This window comes from Babylonia areolata, chromosome 15 (genome assembly GCF_041734735.1).
Source record: "Babylonia areolata isolate BAREFJ2019XMU chromosome 15, ASM4173473v1, whole genome shotgun sequence".
Lineage (NCBI taxonomy): Eukaryota > Metazoa > Mollusca > Gastropoda > Neogastropoda > Buccinidae > Babylonia > Babylonia areolata.
The window spans coordinates 3,115,148-3,132,647 of record NC_134890.1 but is presented as its reverse complement, the minus strand read 5'-3'; the positions used below and the strand labels follow the sequence as shown (position 1 = coordinate 3,132,647).

At 46.9% G+C, this 17,500-nt stretch overlaps 1 protein-coding gene across 3 annotated transcripts in view; it reads right to left on the bottom strand.

Moving 5' to 3' along the window:
* Positions 1 to 11,277: 11,277 nt before the first annotated feature.
* The window catches only part of LOC143290144 (uncharacterized), a 38,840-nt gene continuing 32,617 nt past the window's right edge, over positions 11,278 to 17,500 (bottom strand). For all 3 annotated transcript variants that reach the window (XM_076599445.1, XM_076599444.1, XM_076599446.1), the window contains exon 3: positions 11,278 to 12,664. In XM_076599445.1, the coding sequence (XP_076455560.1) occupies positions 11,481 to 12,563 (1,083 nt within the window). In that variant the 5' untranslated portion in view covers positions 12,564 to 12,664 and the 3' untranslated portion in view covers positions 11,278 to 11,480. The remainder of the gene's footprint in view (positions 12,665 to 17,500) is intronic.

The following is a 17,500-nucleotide window of genomic DNA, read 5'->3' as shown; positions in this document are numbered from 1 at the left end:
AGAAGGCTGAAAATAGTAACATCTCATGGTGGGCCAATCAGCTGATGCCAACGCACACTGACAGGCTTAACCACGCCGGAAATGACCAGAATATTATCTACATACATATATAATAAGTATCTGTCACAGAGACCCAAAACTGTGTGTGTGTGTTGTGTGGTGGTGCATACAGTGTACAATCAGTTATCAGACCGAATACAGTCTGGTTTGGTTCGTGATTTATTGATTCATTATTTTTTGTGCGCAGAATTCATGTAAGTTTTTGTATCTGCATGTGTTCTCTGTCTGTCTGTTTCTCTCTCTTTGTGTGTGTGTGTGTGTGTGTGTGTGTGTGTGTGTGTGTGTTTGTTTGTTTTTGTCACGGTGTGTGTGTGTGTGTGTGTGTGTGTGTGTTTGTGTTTGTTTGTTTGTTTTTGTCACGGTGTGTGTGTGTGTGTGTGTGTGTGTGTGTGTGACGGTGCGCAGAATTCATGTAAGTTTTTGTATCTGCATGTGCTCTCTGTCTGTCTGTTTCTCTGTGTGTGTGTGTGTGTGTGTGTGTGTGTGTGTGTGTTTGTTTGTTTGTTTGTTTTTGTCACGGTGTGTGTGTGTGTGTGTGTGTGTGTGTGTGTGTGTGTGACGGTGTGTGTGTGTGTGCGTGTGTGTGTGTGTGTGTGTCACGGTGTGTTTGTCTGGTGTGTGTGTGTGTGTGTGTGTGTGCGTGTGTGTGCACGCGTGCGTGTGTGTGTGTGTGTCTGTGTCTGTGTATGAATTGATCTCACATGCTACAGTCTCATGTCTAAAATCAGTTCTTAGCATTCATAAACGTCATTTCTTCTTCTTCTTCTTCTTCTGCGTTCACTCGTATGCACACGAGTGGGCTTTTACGTGTATGACCGTTTTTACCCCGCCATGTAGGCAGCCATACTCCGTTTTCGGGGGTGTGCATGCTGGGTATGTTCTTGTTTCCATAACCCACCGAACGCTGACATGGACTACAGGATCTTTAGCGTGCGTATTTGATCTTCTGCTTGCGTAGACACACGAAGAGGGTTCAGGCACTAGCAGGTCTGCACATATGTTGACCTGGGAGATCGTAAAAATCTCCACCCTTTACCCACCAGGCGCCGTCACCGTGATTCGAACCCGGGACCCTCAGATTGACAGTCCAACGCTTTAACCACTCGGCTATTGCGCCCGTCATAAACGTCATTTCGATTTATGTTACCCCTCAGACTTTCAGGGATTTGTTGACGAAACTGTACTTTGAATCAATTATACAGATAGACTGACCCGTGATACCTGAATTCTCTCTCCTCTCTCTCTCTCTCTCCTCTCTCTCTCTCTCTCTCTGTGTGTGTGTGTGTGTGTGTGTGTGTGTGTGTGTGTGTGTGTGTGTGTGTGTGTGTGTGTGACTACGAAATCAGGTCGGAGGCCGTGATGTACATAAATACGATCGTCAGCAGCAGACCACGAATATTGTGCGTATATATAAGTCAAATGCCTGATAATTACGTTATCAGCTTCTTCAGATTTCGAAGTAGTAATCTAAGCCCCGAAAATAGAAAAAAAGGGGGACACAAAAAGGGAAAAACCACGAGAGTTTCGGCTTTGGTTTAAAGGGTTTTAAAAATGTCTGGGGATTAGGGATAGTTTCATTTTATAAAGGAGTTTCAGTTTTTAGTAGCCAAGGAGGTGTCACTGCGTTCGGACAAAACCAAAAATTTTTCCTACAACCCCATCTCCCAACCCGATTCCTGGGCCAGCAGGGGTAACCCCAAAGCGTTAATGGGGGAAAATCCAAAATTATGTTGAGGTTTGAGGTTACGGGAAAAAGATCTCACTCACTTTCCCCATTTTTCCCCCGAACCCCCTGGGGTCGTTGGGGGGGGCTGAGGAAAAATTTTCATAGCTCGCCAAAGCCGTTCTGTTGGGACTGTCGTTTAGGAGAATTTTGGCATCGTCATTTTGGGCCATTCCTTTACGTTGTTTGGACCAGCCTTTTTTTCTCTGCCGCCCCCCTCTGCCGCCCCCCCCTCTACAGGTCCCTTGCAGGATGGTTTTTTGGGGGAGGGGTGTTAACGCGCACGCATGGACAACACATCTACCTGAAGATCTAGTCATCAGTCCCATCCATATGTAATATGCAGCTTCTGTTCAAACGTGCGTGTGTGTGTGTGTGCGTGTGTGCGTGCGTGTGTGTGTATTTGTGTGCAGTGTGTGCATGTGCGTGCATGTGTGAGTATGCACAGGTTTCTATATTGATATGCACTTGTATGTATCCTAATTTCTACTGTATCTGTGTTTGTGTATAATTTTCGATTTATGTTCGTACTTTGTTATGTACTATCTTCCCCAATATTCCTTGTGACCCCGGTACACTTGGTAATAAAGACATATTCTATTCTATTCTATTCTATTCTATTCTATTCTATACTAAGGACACAGTCATAAGACCCAGACGTACGCAGATAGTGTGCTTTTTGAAATTTTAACATGATTATGTTGTCAAGAATGCATTTGTTATATATGTATTGAATAGAATGTGTGCGCGCGCGCCTGGCTCTCTCCCTGTGTGTGTGTGTGTGTGTGTGTGTGTGGGTGGGTGGGTGGGTGGGTGTGTGATAATGGAAACTGGAGTCTTTGATTTTTTTTGATTTTTTTTATCGGGGGGGGGGGGGGGGGGGGGGGGGGGGGGGGGGGGGGGGGGTGCGTGTGTATCAAATCGTTGTTGTTGTTGCTGTTATTGTCACCCATTGTTAATATCATCATCGCTATTGATCATTTTCTTTTGTAAGTAACGTCATACGTGCATAATGTTTATTGTAAAGCGCTTTGAGCTTCGTTTTAGGGAGGGAAGCGTTCGATAAGTATATATTATTATTGTAATTATTGTAAATGTGGTGTAAAGGTTAAAGACCCCTTTGCCTTATAGCCTGAATTAATTTGTATTTGTATTTCTCTTTTTATCACAACAGATTTCTCTGTGTGAAATTCGGGCTGCTCTCCCCAGGGAGAGCGCGTCGCAAACCACAGCGCCACCTTTTTTTTTCTTTTTTTTTTTTTGTATTTTTTCCTGCGTGTAGTTTTATTTGTTTTTTATCTGTCGAAGTGGATTTTTCTACAGAATTTTGCCAGGAAACAACCCTCTTGTTGCCGTTGGTTCTTTTTACGTGCGCTAAGTGCATGCTAGCACACGGGACCTCGGTTTATCGTCTCATCCGAATGACTAGCGTCCAGACCACCACTCAAGGTCTAGTGGAGGGGGAGAAAATATCGGCGGCTGAGCCGTGATTCGAACCAGCGCGCTCAGATTCTCTCGCTTCCTAGGCGGACGCGTTACCTCTAGGCCATGACTCCACAGTGTAATATTCAGTGTCCCAGGGTCGGCTTTGGTAGGCGGGGCCCATTCCTCCTCTCCTTGTATTTGTATTTGTATTTCTTTTTATCACAACAGATTTCTCTGTGTGAAATTCGGGCTGCTCTCCTCAGGGAGAGCGCGTCGCTATACTACAGCGCCACCCAAATGTAATTTATATACATTGGGTTAAATAGCGTCTTCAAAAAACAACAACAAACAAACAAACAAAATAAAAACCTGAAAAAAGAGATATTCTTGACCATCAAACTATAGCAGTACCAATGATGTTTGATCTCGACTGGAAATATACCTAGTAGATGGTGTGTGTGTGTGTGTGTGTGTGTGTGTGTGTGTGGTTACCAAAACATTCCAAACAGACAGACAGACAGTCGGATAGATAGATAGATAGATAGATAGATAGATAGGCAGATAAGCAGACATACATACAGATAGATGATATACAGATAGATAGAGAGATGGGCAGACAGACAGACAGATAGACAGATAGATAGATAGATAGATAGATAGATAGATAAAAAGATAGATAGATAGATAGATAGACTGACAAACACACAGACAGACAGACATACACAAGTTATACAGAATGGAAAGACACGTCAAACCTCAATCACACTTCCATACATCCCATCGACTTGAATTAGTTATGACTTCAGTTTAGGGATAACTTTATTTCATGCTCAATTAAGTTCACGAATTGCATGGGCTTAAATCACTTTTCTTTGTCACTTCGAATGCATCCAACTCATCATTTCGAACAGACTTAGAAATGACACAATAATCACTGGAAAAAACGTATCACTCAGAAAGTATTATGACCTTTTATCAACACAGAATACAAAATATTATGTCATCATCAACGATAAACAATGATATTTCAGCCAATCATTATATGACTCCCGGAAACACTGATGGTGTCATTCACGGCATAATTACACACACCACATGCATGAATTGCATCGTCATAGCACGTAACACATGTAGGTATTGTCTTCATGACAGCGCACAACACATGCAGACACTGTGTTATTACAACACACAACACATGCAGAGTTGTAATGACACAACACATGCAGATACGGTGTCCTTACCACACACGCAAGCACTGTGTCATTACAACACACAACACAAGCAGACATTGTGTCATTGCAACATACAACACATGCAGAGTTGTAATGACACAACACAGGTAGATACTGTCGTCGTCACAGCACACAACACATGCAGGTACTGTGTCATTACAACACACAACACACGCAAGCACTGTGTCATTGCAACACACAAGCAGAGTTGTAATGACACAACACATGCAGATACTGTGTCATTACGACACACAACACACGCAAGTACTGTGTCATTACAACACACAACACATGCAGACACTGTGTCATTGCAACACACAACACATGCAGGCTTTGTCATCATTACAGCACACAACACATGCAGACATTGTGTCATTACAACATAGACACATTCGGACACTGTCGCCATTACAACACACACACACACACACACACACACACACACACACACACACACACACACACACACACACACACACAGGCACTGTGTCATAACAACACAAAACACCAGGATTGCAGACACTTTCGTCATTACAACACACAACACATACAGGCACTTTCGTCGAGGTCACAGCATTCCATGATATGTATTCATGCTCCACAGAGCAAACATCCTTAATGTAACACCGTCAACAATAGCACATAAAACCCAACCAACAAAGCATTAAAAGCAAACTGAAAATAAGGCAACTATGACAGCAGCAAGAATTGCTTATCAAACGACAGATCTGCATCTGTCTTAGGGTCTTCCTTTTTGCCTGTTTGTTACAATGCAGTCTTGCTTGTTGCTTTTTTAACGTCACTGTTGGAAGTGACTCAGCAGCAGTGCAGGGTCTCCTCTGGTGTGTGTTCCTCTGCGGACCTAAACATCGATAGTTCCCTGTGGACTGTTGACGCTGAGACTGCGAGAGACGAACGTGGGTGTACCTGTGGCTGTGAATTTTCGGGGACTCGGAATGAGCAGCGTGGATGAGACCCTAACTGTTGTCACTGCTGTTGTTGTTGTTCTGTTACTTGTTGTACTGTTGGTTCTTGTTGTCGTTGTTGTTGTTGTTGTTGTTGTTAATGTTGGTGTTGCTGTTGCGTGGTGTTGTTCCGTTGTTTCACAGACATATATACAAGATTTTTCAATGTTTGTTTGAGAGAAAGAAAAGAAAGAAAAAACAACAACAAAAAACAACAACCCCCCCCCAAAAAAAAAACAACAGCAAACAAACAAACAATAATAACGCCAGTTAGAATTGCAAGCAGTTGCTGCCAGAATGTAGATTTCATGTGCAGTCGCTGCCAAATTGCTGTCATTCTTATTGCGAAAAAATAAAAAAAAGAAAGTAAACATTTTTTTTATCAAGGCAACGCGTAATAATAATAATAATAATAATAATAATAATATATATATATATATATATATATATATATATCGGAAAAAAATTCAAGACTTAATAAAAACAGCAGTTGAACACCAAGAAGATGGCTTCTTTTCATGTTTTCAATTTGCACACGTCTTCAAATGGTTGGTTATATCTTCACTGTCTTGCACTTCATCCAAAAAAAAAAAAAAAAACAATAACAAAGCCACCTCAATAACAACAGAATAACAACAGAACAAAATGAACAATGATGACAAAGACAGCAACAGCAGCGTTCACAACAACATACTCTGATGCTGACGTCACCATCAATTTTGTTCGCAACATCACACATCACAGCTGATCGTCATAACACACAATAACCTGCATATAATTTTCTGATATGTATACATACATATACATCTTTATATATATATATTTTTAATTAATCAATTTAATTTTTAAACGCAATAAGCCAAATTTCAGCAGTTTCAACAAAATACACAGAATAAAATAAAAATCTTTTCGAGTTACGCCATTTGCCATCATCATTCCGCTCACACAATGCTCAAACTCATGACACTGGAATCAGGGCAGATAACGGTAAAGTGTTTCACATCTGACATTCATCACCGCAAAAGGCTAGCATTCACATGACGCTGTTGAAGGCAGGGGACACCACTGCTGCAGAACCATGACTAAAAACAGCACTCACGTCCAAGTATAGAAAATACTCCAGTAATATTGAAAAAAATGGTTAGTATTGAAAAAAAAATCAGCTTCATCAGTCAAATCAAGAAGTGTTTAGTAGCAAGCATGTGTACAAAAATCCCGACTATAATTATATAATTCATTTAGCTTCATCACCTGATTTCTGAGCTCCGTTTTTATTGCTTGACTTTCCACAACACTTGCGGAATGTTGTTTTGAATTGTCGAAGAGGACTTCTTCTTCTGCGTTCACTCGTATGCACACAAGTGGGCTTTTACGTGTATGACCGTTTTTACCCCGCCATGTAGGCAGCCATACTCCGTTTTCAGGGGTGTGCATGCTGGGTATGTTCTTGTTTCCATAACCCACCGAACGCTGACATGGATTACAGGATCTTTAACGTGCGTATTTGATCTTCTGCTTGCATATACACACGAAGGGGGTTCAGGCACTAGCAGGTCTGCACATATGTTGACCTGGGAGATCGGAAAAATCTCCACCCTTTACCCACCAGGCGCCGTCACCATGATTCGAACCCGGGACCCTCAGATTGACAGTCCAACGCTTTAACCACTCGGCTATTGCGCCCGTCTGTCGAAGAGGACAAAAAGAAATGTTTCACAAACACACCAGTTACAACCTCTTGATCTTCAACTCCTTTTCCTTCGTTGAGGGCCCACAATCATTCGAGTTGGTTATTCCTGCACCTCGCTGATTATTCTGGCACCTGATCTGTCGTCCGCCTTAAGTTGGATGCCATTCTTTTTGGCCAGTCTTTAGTTTTTCATTTCACTGGTGTCCACATTACGAAAGACCCACAGCGTCGGAAAGTCGGTCTTCAGTGGAGCAGTCAAGTCGCCAACTACACCGGTGTATAGCTTCAAACTACCCCCCCCCCTCTGAGGATTTTACCCCGGTGTCATTCTGGGCCGGCCTCACGTGACCGAACGGAAGGTGGCAGAATGGATAAGACGCTCATCTGCCAGTTCAGTGTCCGAGAGAGCCTAGGTTCGAATCCCGCTCTCGCCCTTTCTCCCAAGTTTGGCTGGAAAAAAAAAAATCAAACTGAGCGTCTAATCATTCGGATGAGACGATAAAGTGAGGTCCCCCGAGTGCAGCACGCATTTGGCGAACTGACAAAGAACCCACGGCAACAAAAGCGCTGTCCTCTGACAAATTTATCTGGAAACAACTCCACTCGGATAGGTACACAAACATACACTCAAGGTCAGGCATCTGACTAGCAGATGCCGTGAAGCGCAAATGGATTTTTCCGAACGCAGTGACGCCTCCATGAGAAAGTGAAACTTATCACTATCATGACTCCTGCCAGGAGCCAGTTGCTTTGCTTGGTTCTAACTTATCGACAGCTACACGTGACTAAATGCCTACGTTGACCGAACTACGCCATTGGTCAGTTCCAAAGTACATACAGTTAGTAGCGGGTTACGACCACACGGAGGTCAGAAGAAGCGCTTCAGAGATACTCTGAAAGTCTCTCTTAAAGCGTTTGATATCAACCCTGACTCCTGGGAGGAATCTGCAGTGGACCGTGACAAATGGCGCGCTGCTGTGCACAAAGGCGCCAAGTTGTGCGAGGCCAACAGGACTGCTGCAGCTGTTCAGAAGAGGCAGGCCAGAAAGTCACGGGCAAACAAGCTCCCTGACAATGATATGCCTGTCTTTGTCTGCCCCAACTGTCAGCGAACATTTCGTGCACAGATTGGACTATTCAGCCATCTGCGCATTCACAGATAGATTCATGAGCATCCTCCCCCCCACCCCACCACCACCCTCCCCCATCCCCCAGCTGGATGACAACGATGGTCATCATCGATCTCGATGGACACACCACCACACGACCACAATAGGCTCTTCCGTCCCGAGCACTGCAACTGGCTCCTGAAGCCTATTCTGGCTTGTCAAGTCACCCCCCCCACGCCCCACCCCCACCACACACACACACACCGTAGCAGGAATTAACCGCTGTTGTACGGGTTTCATCTAGCTGTTGAAAACGGAAGGTCGTTCTGGGCTAACATTTCCTGTTCCGCTCCACCCCCCCCCCCCCCCCCCCCCCCCCTCCCCCACATAAATGGACGGCCGTGCAGTTTTTTTCTACTTTGATATCTTCTGTACTGGGCTTACCCCCCCCCCTCCCCGTCCCTCTGGAGTCATTTCCAGCGAGACTAAAATTAATTGCCCCCAATGCAATATTCATTAAGAAAGGGGCTGAGAGAGGAAGCAGAGCCAAGCCACGGCTTTTGTCATTCTTTTCACCAAGCCACGGCTTTTGTCAGTCACCTCACCAAGCCACGTGTCAGTCACCTCACCAAGCCACGTGTCAGTCACCTCACCAAGCCACGTGTCAGTCACCTCACCAAGCCACGTGTCAGTCACCTCACCAAGCCACGTGTCAGTCACCTCACCAAGCCACGTGTCAGTCATCTGACCAAGCCACAGCTTTTGTCAGTCATCTCACCAAGCTCTATCGACCGACGACACTTATCACCACCCCTCTCCCTCCCCCAACACCTCCACCACCACCGTCATCCACACCACCACATCAGTCTCCCTCTCTCCCTCCCTCCCCCCAACCCTCACCACCACCACCCCTACCCCCACCACCCTCCTCCAGTGGTGATGTGTGTGATGATTGTGACGAACGACACCACTCTGTCTGTCTCTCTGTCTGTCTGTCTGTCTGAATCAACAGACCCTTGCAGCTAATGACAATTAAGTGTCCCAACATGGTGGGTGGGAGGTGGTGGTGGAGGGGTCAGATCTGACCAGGTGAAGTTTTCTCACGGGCGTCACTCCAGACTTTAGTCTACATCGACCACAACGTCACTATGGGCGAGCCAGATTTGACCCCCCCCCTCTCCCCCCACCCGATTTAAAAAAAAAAAAAAGAAAAAAAAAGAACACACACACACACACACACACACACACACACACACATAATACGGGTACGAATAAGCTGTCCCACCCGACACCCAGACACACTTTTAGAACACAGGCAGTTTGATGAGACAGCTATCTCCTTTGTTGGGACAACACACACACACACACACACACACACACACACTGTGCCCACAGCAGATCGACCGGAAGTTGGGAGGACTGAGCATCATCATACGTCCGTAAATCACTCCTGGCTCCCCACCCCCCACCCCCTCCCACCCACACCCCAACACTTGACCCTCAAAAACACGAACAACCCCCCCCCCACACACACACACACTCCCCTCCATAAGCACTGGACGCTAGTCATTCGGATGAGACGATAAACCGAGGTCCCGTGTGCAGCATGCACTTAGCGCACGTGAAAGAACCCACGGCAACAAACGGGTTGTCCCTGACAAAATCCTGCAGAAAAATCCATTTCATTGGAAACAAACAAACAAACAAACAAACAAAAAATGCACGCATGAAAAAATACCAAAAAAATGGGTGGCGCTCTCAGTGTAGCGACGCGCTCTCTCTGGGAAGAGCAGCCCGAATTTCACACAAAAATCTGTTGTGACAAAAAAGAGAAATACAATACAATACAATACAATACAATACAATACAACTGCAGCTCCACCTTCACAACCCTCCCTCCATTTCCACAAGTCTCACTCAGTTCTCAAGGACACTAACTCAATTCTCACCAACGGTAACTGCATTCCCAGAACACTGAGCCCATGTTCATGACTCCCAGCTCCATTCCCACGCCTCTCGCTCCATTATGCATTGTATTTCCTGCCATCGTCTGGGGTAGACAGCGCTGGCATTTCCCCACAGGAAGAGACATACCCGCAGTGCACTGCCATATTGTTATAAAGCAATGTAAAGTACTCGAATTCAGTACGCGATAAACACTGGAATTTTTTTTTTAGTTGGAATGGCAAAACATGCACATTTCATGTCGTTTGATTTTACACAATCACCATAGTTGATTTTGAGAAAAGAAAAATGTATTGCCACGGTATATGTCGAGAAAAGAAAAATGTGCTGCACATGATAAGTTTTTGTTGTTGCTGTTTTCGTTATTGCATTCTACACACGACACATTGCGGGTCTACACAAACTGTTGACACACGGGTGTCATTTGAGTACACACGTACTGCGCACAGCATGTCTCTTGCGCTTGTAAGTACTGCACATCGGATGTCACTCTGGTTTAAATGTACTGAACGTCAGATGTCAGACTGGTTTAAATGTACTGAACGTCAGATGTCAGACTGGTTTAAATGTACTGAACATCGGATGTCACTTGGGTTTTAATCTACTGAACATCGGATGTCACTTGGGTTTTAATCTACTGAACATCGGATGTCACTTGGGTTTTAATCTACTGAACGTCGGATGTCAATTGGGTTTTAATCTACTGAACGTCGGATGTCAATTGGGTTTAAAGGTACTGAACATAGGATGTCACTTGGGTTTTAATCTACTGAACATCGGATGTCACTTGGGTTTTAATCTACTGAACATCGGATGTCAATTGGGTTTTAATCTACTGAACATCGGATGTCACTTGGATTTTAATCTACTGAACATCGGATGTCACTTGGGTTTAAAGGTACTGAAAATTGGATGTCACTTGGATTTTAATCTACTGAACATCGGATGTCAATTGGGTTTAAAGGTACTGAACATCGGATGTCACTTGGGTTTAAAGGTACTGAACATCGGATGTCACTTGGGTTTAAAGGTACTGAACATCGGATGTCACTTGGGTTTAAAGGTACTGAACATCGGATGTCACTTGGGTTTAAAAGTACTGAACATCAGATATCAACTGGGTTTAAAGGTACTGAACATCGGATGTCACTTGGGTTTAAAAGTACTGAACATCGGATGTCACTTGGGTTTAAAAGTACTGAACATCGGATGTCACTTGGGTTTTAATGTACTGAACATCGGATGTCACTTGGGTTTAAAGGTACTGAACGTCGGATGTCACTTGGGTTTAAAGGTACTGAACGTCGGATGTCACTTGGGTTTAAAAGTACCAAGGACCTTATCCCCTACCTTCCTCACCAGAACCACCTTGCCGTCTTTGGGGTCCTTCTGCTCGAACACAAAGGGGTAGATGTCGTGCAGGTAACTACAAGGTATCATCACCCGCTCGGAATCAGGGTAGGACTCCCTCTCGCGGCGTTTGAAGATCCTGGAGGCACAGTTCTCCTTCACGCCGGGCCCGTAGTGCGAGGCGAGGATGAAGTCCGGGTCTCTGGGCGCCGACACGAGGAAACCTTCAAAGGGCAGCCTCTGGGCCGGGTAGGTGGCGGCCGCTCTCCAGATGACGTGCCTCTTCATCCAGATGGTCAGGGGCCACACGTGGCCAGAGTCCTCGTTGTACGGGAAGACGTCGATGAAGGGGAACCGGATGAAGTCCTCGTTGAGCCACAGCTTGGACTTGTTCCACATGAACTTCCACATGTAGTCCCTGGCCATGTTCAGCGAGAAGCCCGGGATGCACGACAGCACCTCGCGGGCACGCGCCCACTGCGTGGCCCGGATGAAGATGTCCATGTCGTCGTCCCAGGGGATGATGCCGTGGTGGCGGTACACGCCGATGAGCGTGCCCTCCATCATGAAGTAGCTGATGTTGAAGATGTCAAAGGCCTGGGTCATGACCAAGGTGGAGTACAGCATCTGCCTCTGCTCCTCCGGCGTCAGCGAGGGCTTGAAATGCTCCACCTTCCACAAGTCCTCAGCGCTGAACTTCCACTTGACCTTCTCCAGACCGGCGTTCCAGTCCTCCAGAGAGTACGCCGGAAGCTCCTCCATTTTGATCTTCTTCAGGGGCTCGAGGTGGCGGTGGATGTGGACACAGCTGCCCTGGTACGGGGCGCGGTTGATGTAGTAGAACAGGTCAAAGACGTGCATGCGGATCAGCTTGAGGGAGCTGACATCGTCCCAGGTGTCGTACCACATGAAGCTGGGCATCAGCATGTTGCGGAGCGGAGTGACGAGGGCGGCGATGACGAGGAGGACGGCGAGGAGCTTCAGCCTGGCCACCACCTTCTGTCGGGACATGCCGCGGAGTCCGGGCTGCCGGCTGTAGCCCATGGCGGAGGGTCTGTGTGCTGTGTGGTCTGTGCGCTGTGTCCTGTGTCTGTGTGCTGGGGGGCGGAGTCTGCGGTTCAAATCATGCTCCTGTTTGTACGCTCCTGAAACAAGACACAAAACGTTTGTTTAGCTCTCTCTCTCTCTCTCTCTCTCTCTCTCTCTCTCTCTCTTATAATATGTACTTTGTTTCCTGTGTACTGTTCAAACCTTGGAGACGAACGACTGGGGGAAAAAAAGGCACAGTACCCGCCTGCCACATGGACATCTTGATTAAGCAAATGACGAAGTACCAAAGTGTCGCTTATCCCTTAGTAGTTCAGTTTACTTTGAGTATGTTTTTCCTTTCTGTACCATTTTATTTGTTTTGCGCCATATCTGTTCTGATTTGTACATACCATGTCACTAGAGCTTTACAGCTAATGACATTAAACATTTCAGTGTTCAGTGTTCTCTCTCTCTCTCTCTCTCTCTCTCCCACCACCCTCTCTCTCTTGCTATCTCTGCCTATCTGTCTGTAGCCCTCCTGAATACGCCCCCCACCCCCCGTCTCTTTCTCGTGTGTGCGTGTTCATACGCGCGCACGCCTGCGAACGCGTGACTGCACTGATGTGTGAGAGTGTCCGTGTGTGTGTGTGTGTGTGGTGTGTGTGTGTGTGTGTGTGTGCGTGCGTGCGTGTGTGTGTCCGAAGATTGGATGTGTTTCATGTTCAGTGTTCCAGTGCAGAACAGTACAGTATAGTGCTCTACAGTACAGTACAACACAGCACGGCATAGCGCTGCGCAGTACAGCACAGTATAGTGCAGCAGAGTGTAGTATAGTGCAGTGCAGCTCTGCATACAGCACACCACGGCACAGCACGGTACCGTACAGAAAACAGCTTCATGACAGCGCAGCACAATACAGCACAGCACAATACAGCACAGCGCAGCACAATACAGCACAGCACAGCACAATACAGCACAGCACAGCACAATACAGCACAGCACAATACAGCACAGCACAGCACAATACAGCACAGCACAGCACAATACAGCACAGCACAATACAGCACAGCGCAGCACAATACAGCACAGCACAATACAGCACAGCACAGCACAGCACAATACAGCACAGCGCAGCACAATACAGCACAGCACAATACAGCACAGCGCAGCACAACACAGCACAGCACAATACAGCACAGCACAGCACAGCACAATACAGCACAGCACAGCACAATACAGCACAGCACAATACAGCACAGCACAGCACAATACAGCACAGCACAGCACAATACAGCACAGCACAATACAGCACAGCACAATACAGCACAGCACAATACAGCACAGCGCAGCACAATACAGCACAGCACAGCACAATACAGCACAGCGCAGCACAATACAGCACAGCACAATACAGCACAGCGCAGCACAATACAGCACAGCACAGCACAATACAGCACAGCACAATACAGCACAGCGCAGCACAATACAGCACAGCACAATACAGCACAGCACAGCACAGCACAATACAGCACAGCGCAGCACAATACAGCACAGCACAATACAGCACAGCGCAGCACAATACAGCACAGCACAATACAGCACAGCACAGCACAGCACAATACAGCACAGCACAGCACAATACAGCACAGCACAATACAGCACAGCACAATACAGCACAGCACAGCACAATACAGCACAGCACAATACAGCACAGCACAATACAGCACAGCACAGCACAATACAGCACAGCACAGCACAATACAGCACAGCACAGCACAATACAGCACAGCACAGCACAATACAGCACAGCACAGCACAATACAGCACAGCGCAGCGCAATACAGCACAGCACAGCACAATACAGCACAGCGCAGCGCAATACAGCGCAGCACAATACAGCACAGCACAGCACAATACAGCACAGCGCAGCGCAATACAGCGCAGCACAATACAGCACAGCACAGCACAATACAGCACAGCACAGCACAATACAGCACAGCACAGCGCAGCACAATACAGCACAGCACAGCGCAGCACAATACAGCACAGCACAGCACAATACAGCACAGCGCAGCGCAATACAGCACAGCACAGCACAATACAGCACAGCGCAGCGAAATACAGCACAGCACAATACAGCACAGCGCAGCACAATACAGCACAGCACAGCACAATACAGCACAGCACAGCACAGCACAATACAGCACAGCACAGCGCAGCACAGCGCACAATACAGCACAGCACAGCACAATACAGCACAGCACAATACAGCACAGCGCAGCGCAATACAGCACAGCACAGCACAATACAGCACAGCGCAGCGCAATACAGCACAGCACAATACAGCACAGCGCAGCACAATACAGCACAGCACAGCACAGCACAATACAGCACAGCACAGCACAATACAGCACAGCACAGCACAGCACAATACAGCACAGCACAGTACAATACAGCACAGCACAGCACAATACAGCACAGCGCAGCGAAATACAGCACAGCACAATACAGCACAGCGCAGCACAATACAGCACAACACAGCGCAATACAGCACAGCACAGCGCAGCACAGCACAATACAGCACAGCACAGCACAAAACAGCACAGCACAGCACAAAACAGCACAGCACAATACAGCACAGCGCAGCACAATACAGCACAGCACAATACAGCACAGCACAGCGCAATACAGCACAGCACAATACAGCACAGGACAGCACAATACAGCACAGCACAGCGCAATACAGCACAGCACAATACAGCACAGCACAGCGCAATACAGCACAGCACAATACAGCACAGCACAACACAGCACAATACAGCACAGCACAGCACAATACAGCACAGCACAGAACAATACAGCACAGCACAGAACAATACAGCACAACACAATACAGCACAGCACAATACAGCACAGCACAGCGCAATACAGCACAGCACAATACAGCACAGCACAGCGCAATACAGCACAGCGCAATACAGCACAGCACAATACAGCACAGAACAATACAGCACAGCACAATACAGCACAGCACAGAACAATACAGCACAGCACAATACAGCACAGCACAGAACAATACAGCACAGCACAGAACAATACAGCACAGCACAATACAGCACAGCACAGCGCAATACAGCACAGCACAATACAGCACAGCACAGCGCAATACAGCACAGCGCAATACAGCACAGCACAATACAGCACAGAACAATACAGCACAGCACAATACAGCACAGCACAGAACAATACAGCACAGCACAATACAGCACAGCACAGCACAATACAGCACAGCACAGCACAATACAGCACAGCACAATACAGCACAGCACAATACAGCACAGCACAATACAGCACAGCACAATACAGCACAGCACAGCACAATACAGCACAGCACAATACAGCACAGCACAATACAGCACAGCACAATACAGCACAGCACAATACTGCACAGCACAATACAGCACAGCACAGCACAATACAGCACAACACAATACAGCACAGCACAGCACAATACAGCACAGCACAATACAGCACAGCGCAGCGCAATACAGCACAGCACAGCACAATACAGCACAGCGCAGCGCAATACAGCGCAGCACAATACAGCACAGCACAGCACAATACAGCACAGCGCAGCGCAATACAGCGCAGCACAATACAGCACAGCACAGCACAATACAGCACAGCACAGCACAATACAGCACAGCACAGCGCAGCACAATACAGCACAGCACAGCGCAGCACAATACAGCACAGCACAGCACAATACAGCACAGCGCAGCGCAATACAGCACAGCACAGCACAATACAGCACAGCGCAGCGAAATACAGCACAGCACAATACAGCACAGCGCAGCACAATACAGCACAGCACAGCACAATACAGCACAGCACAGCACAGCACAATACAGCACAGCACAGCGCAGCACAGCACAATACAGCACAGCACAGCACAATACAGCACAGCACAGCACAATACAGCACAGCGCAGCGCAATACAGCACAGCACAGCACAATACAGCACAGCGCAGCGCAATACAGCACAGCACAATACAGCACAGCGCAGCACAATACAGCACAGCACAGCACAGCACAATACAGCACAGCACAGCACAATACAGCACAGCACAGCACAGCACAATACAGCACAGCACAATACAGCACAGCACAGCACAATACAGCACAGCGCAGCGAAATACAGCACAGCACAATACAGCACAGCGCAGCACAATACAGCACAACACAGCGCAATACAGCACAGCACAGCGCAGCACAGCACAATACAGCACAGCACAGCACAAAACAGCACAGCACAGCACAATACAGCACAGCACAATACAGCACAGCACAGCACAATACAGCACAGCACAATACAGCACAGCACAGCACAATACAGCACAGCACAATACAGCACAGCACAGCACAATACAGCACAGCACAGCACAATACAGCACAGCACAATACAGCACAGCACAGCACAATACAGCACAGCACAATACAGCACAGCACAACACAGCACAATACAGCACAGCACAGCACAATACAGCACAGCACAGAACAATACAGCACAGCACAGAACAATACAGCACAACACAATACAGCACAGCACAATACAGCACAGCACAGCGCAATACAGCACAGCACAATACAGCACAGCACAGCGCAATACAGCACAGCGCAATACAGCTCACGAAATACAAGTCTAGTTCAGACTGAAGAAGTCAACACATTGCAACTTCCCAAATCCTTGCGGAGATAATTTACCATCGCTCTTTGCAAGTGGCATTCGTCTTCACACTTTTTTTTTAACTCGTCCGCTCTGCACGTATTTCACATACATACCAATACATGCAACACATGCATGCAATGCATACATGTGTTTCTTTGAGTTGCTGCTCACACACACACACACACACACACACATTCATTCATTCATTCACACACACAACCAC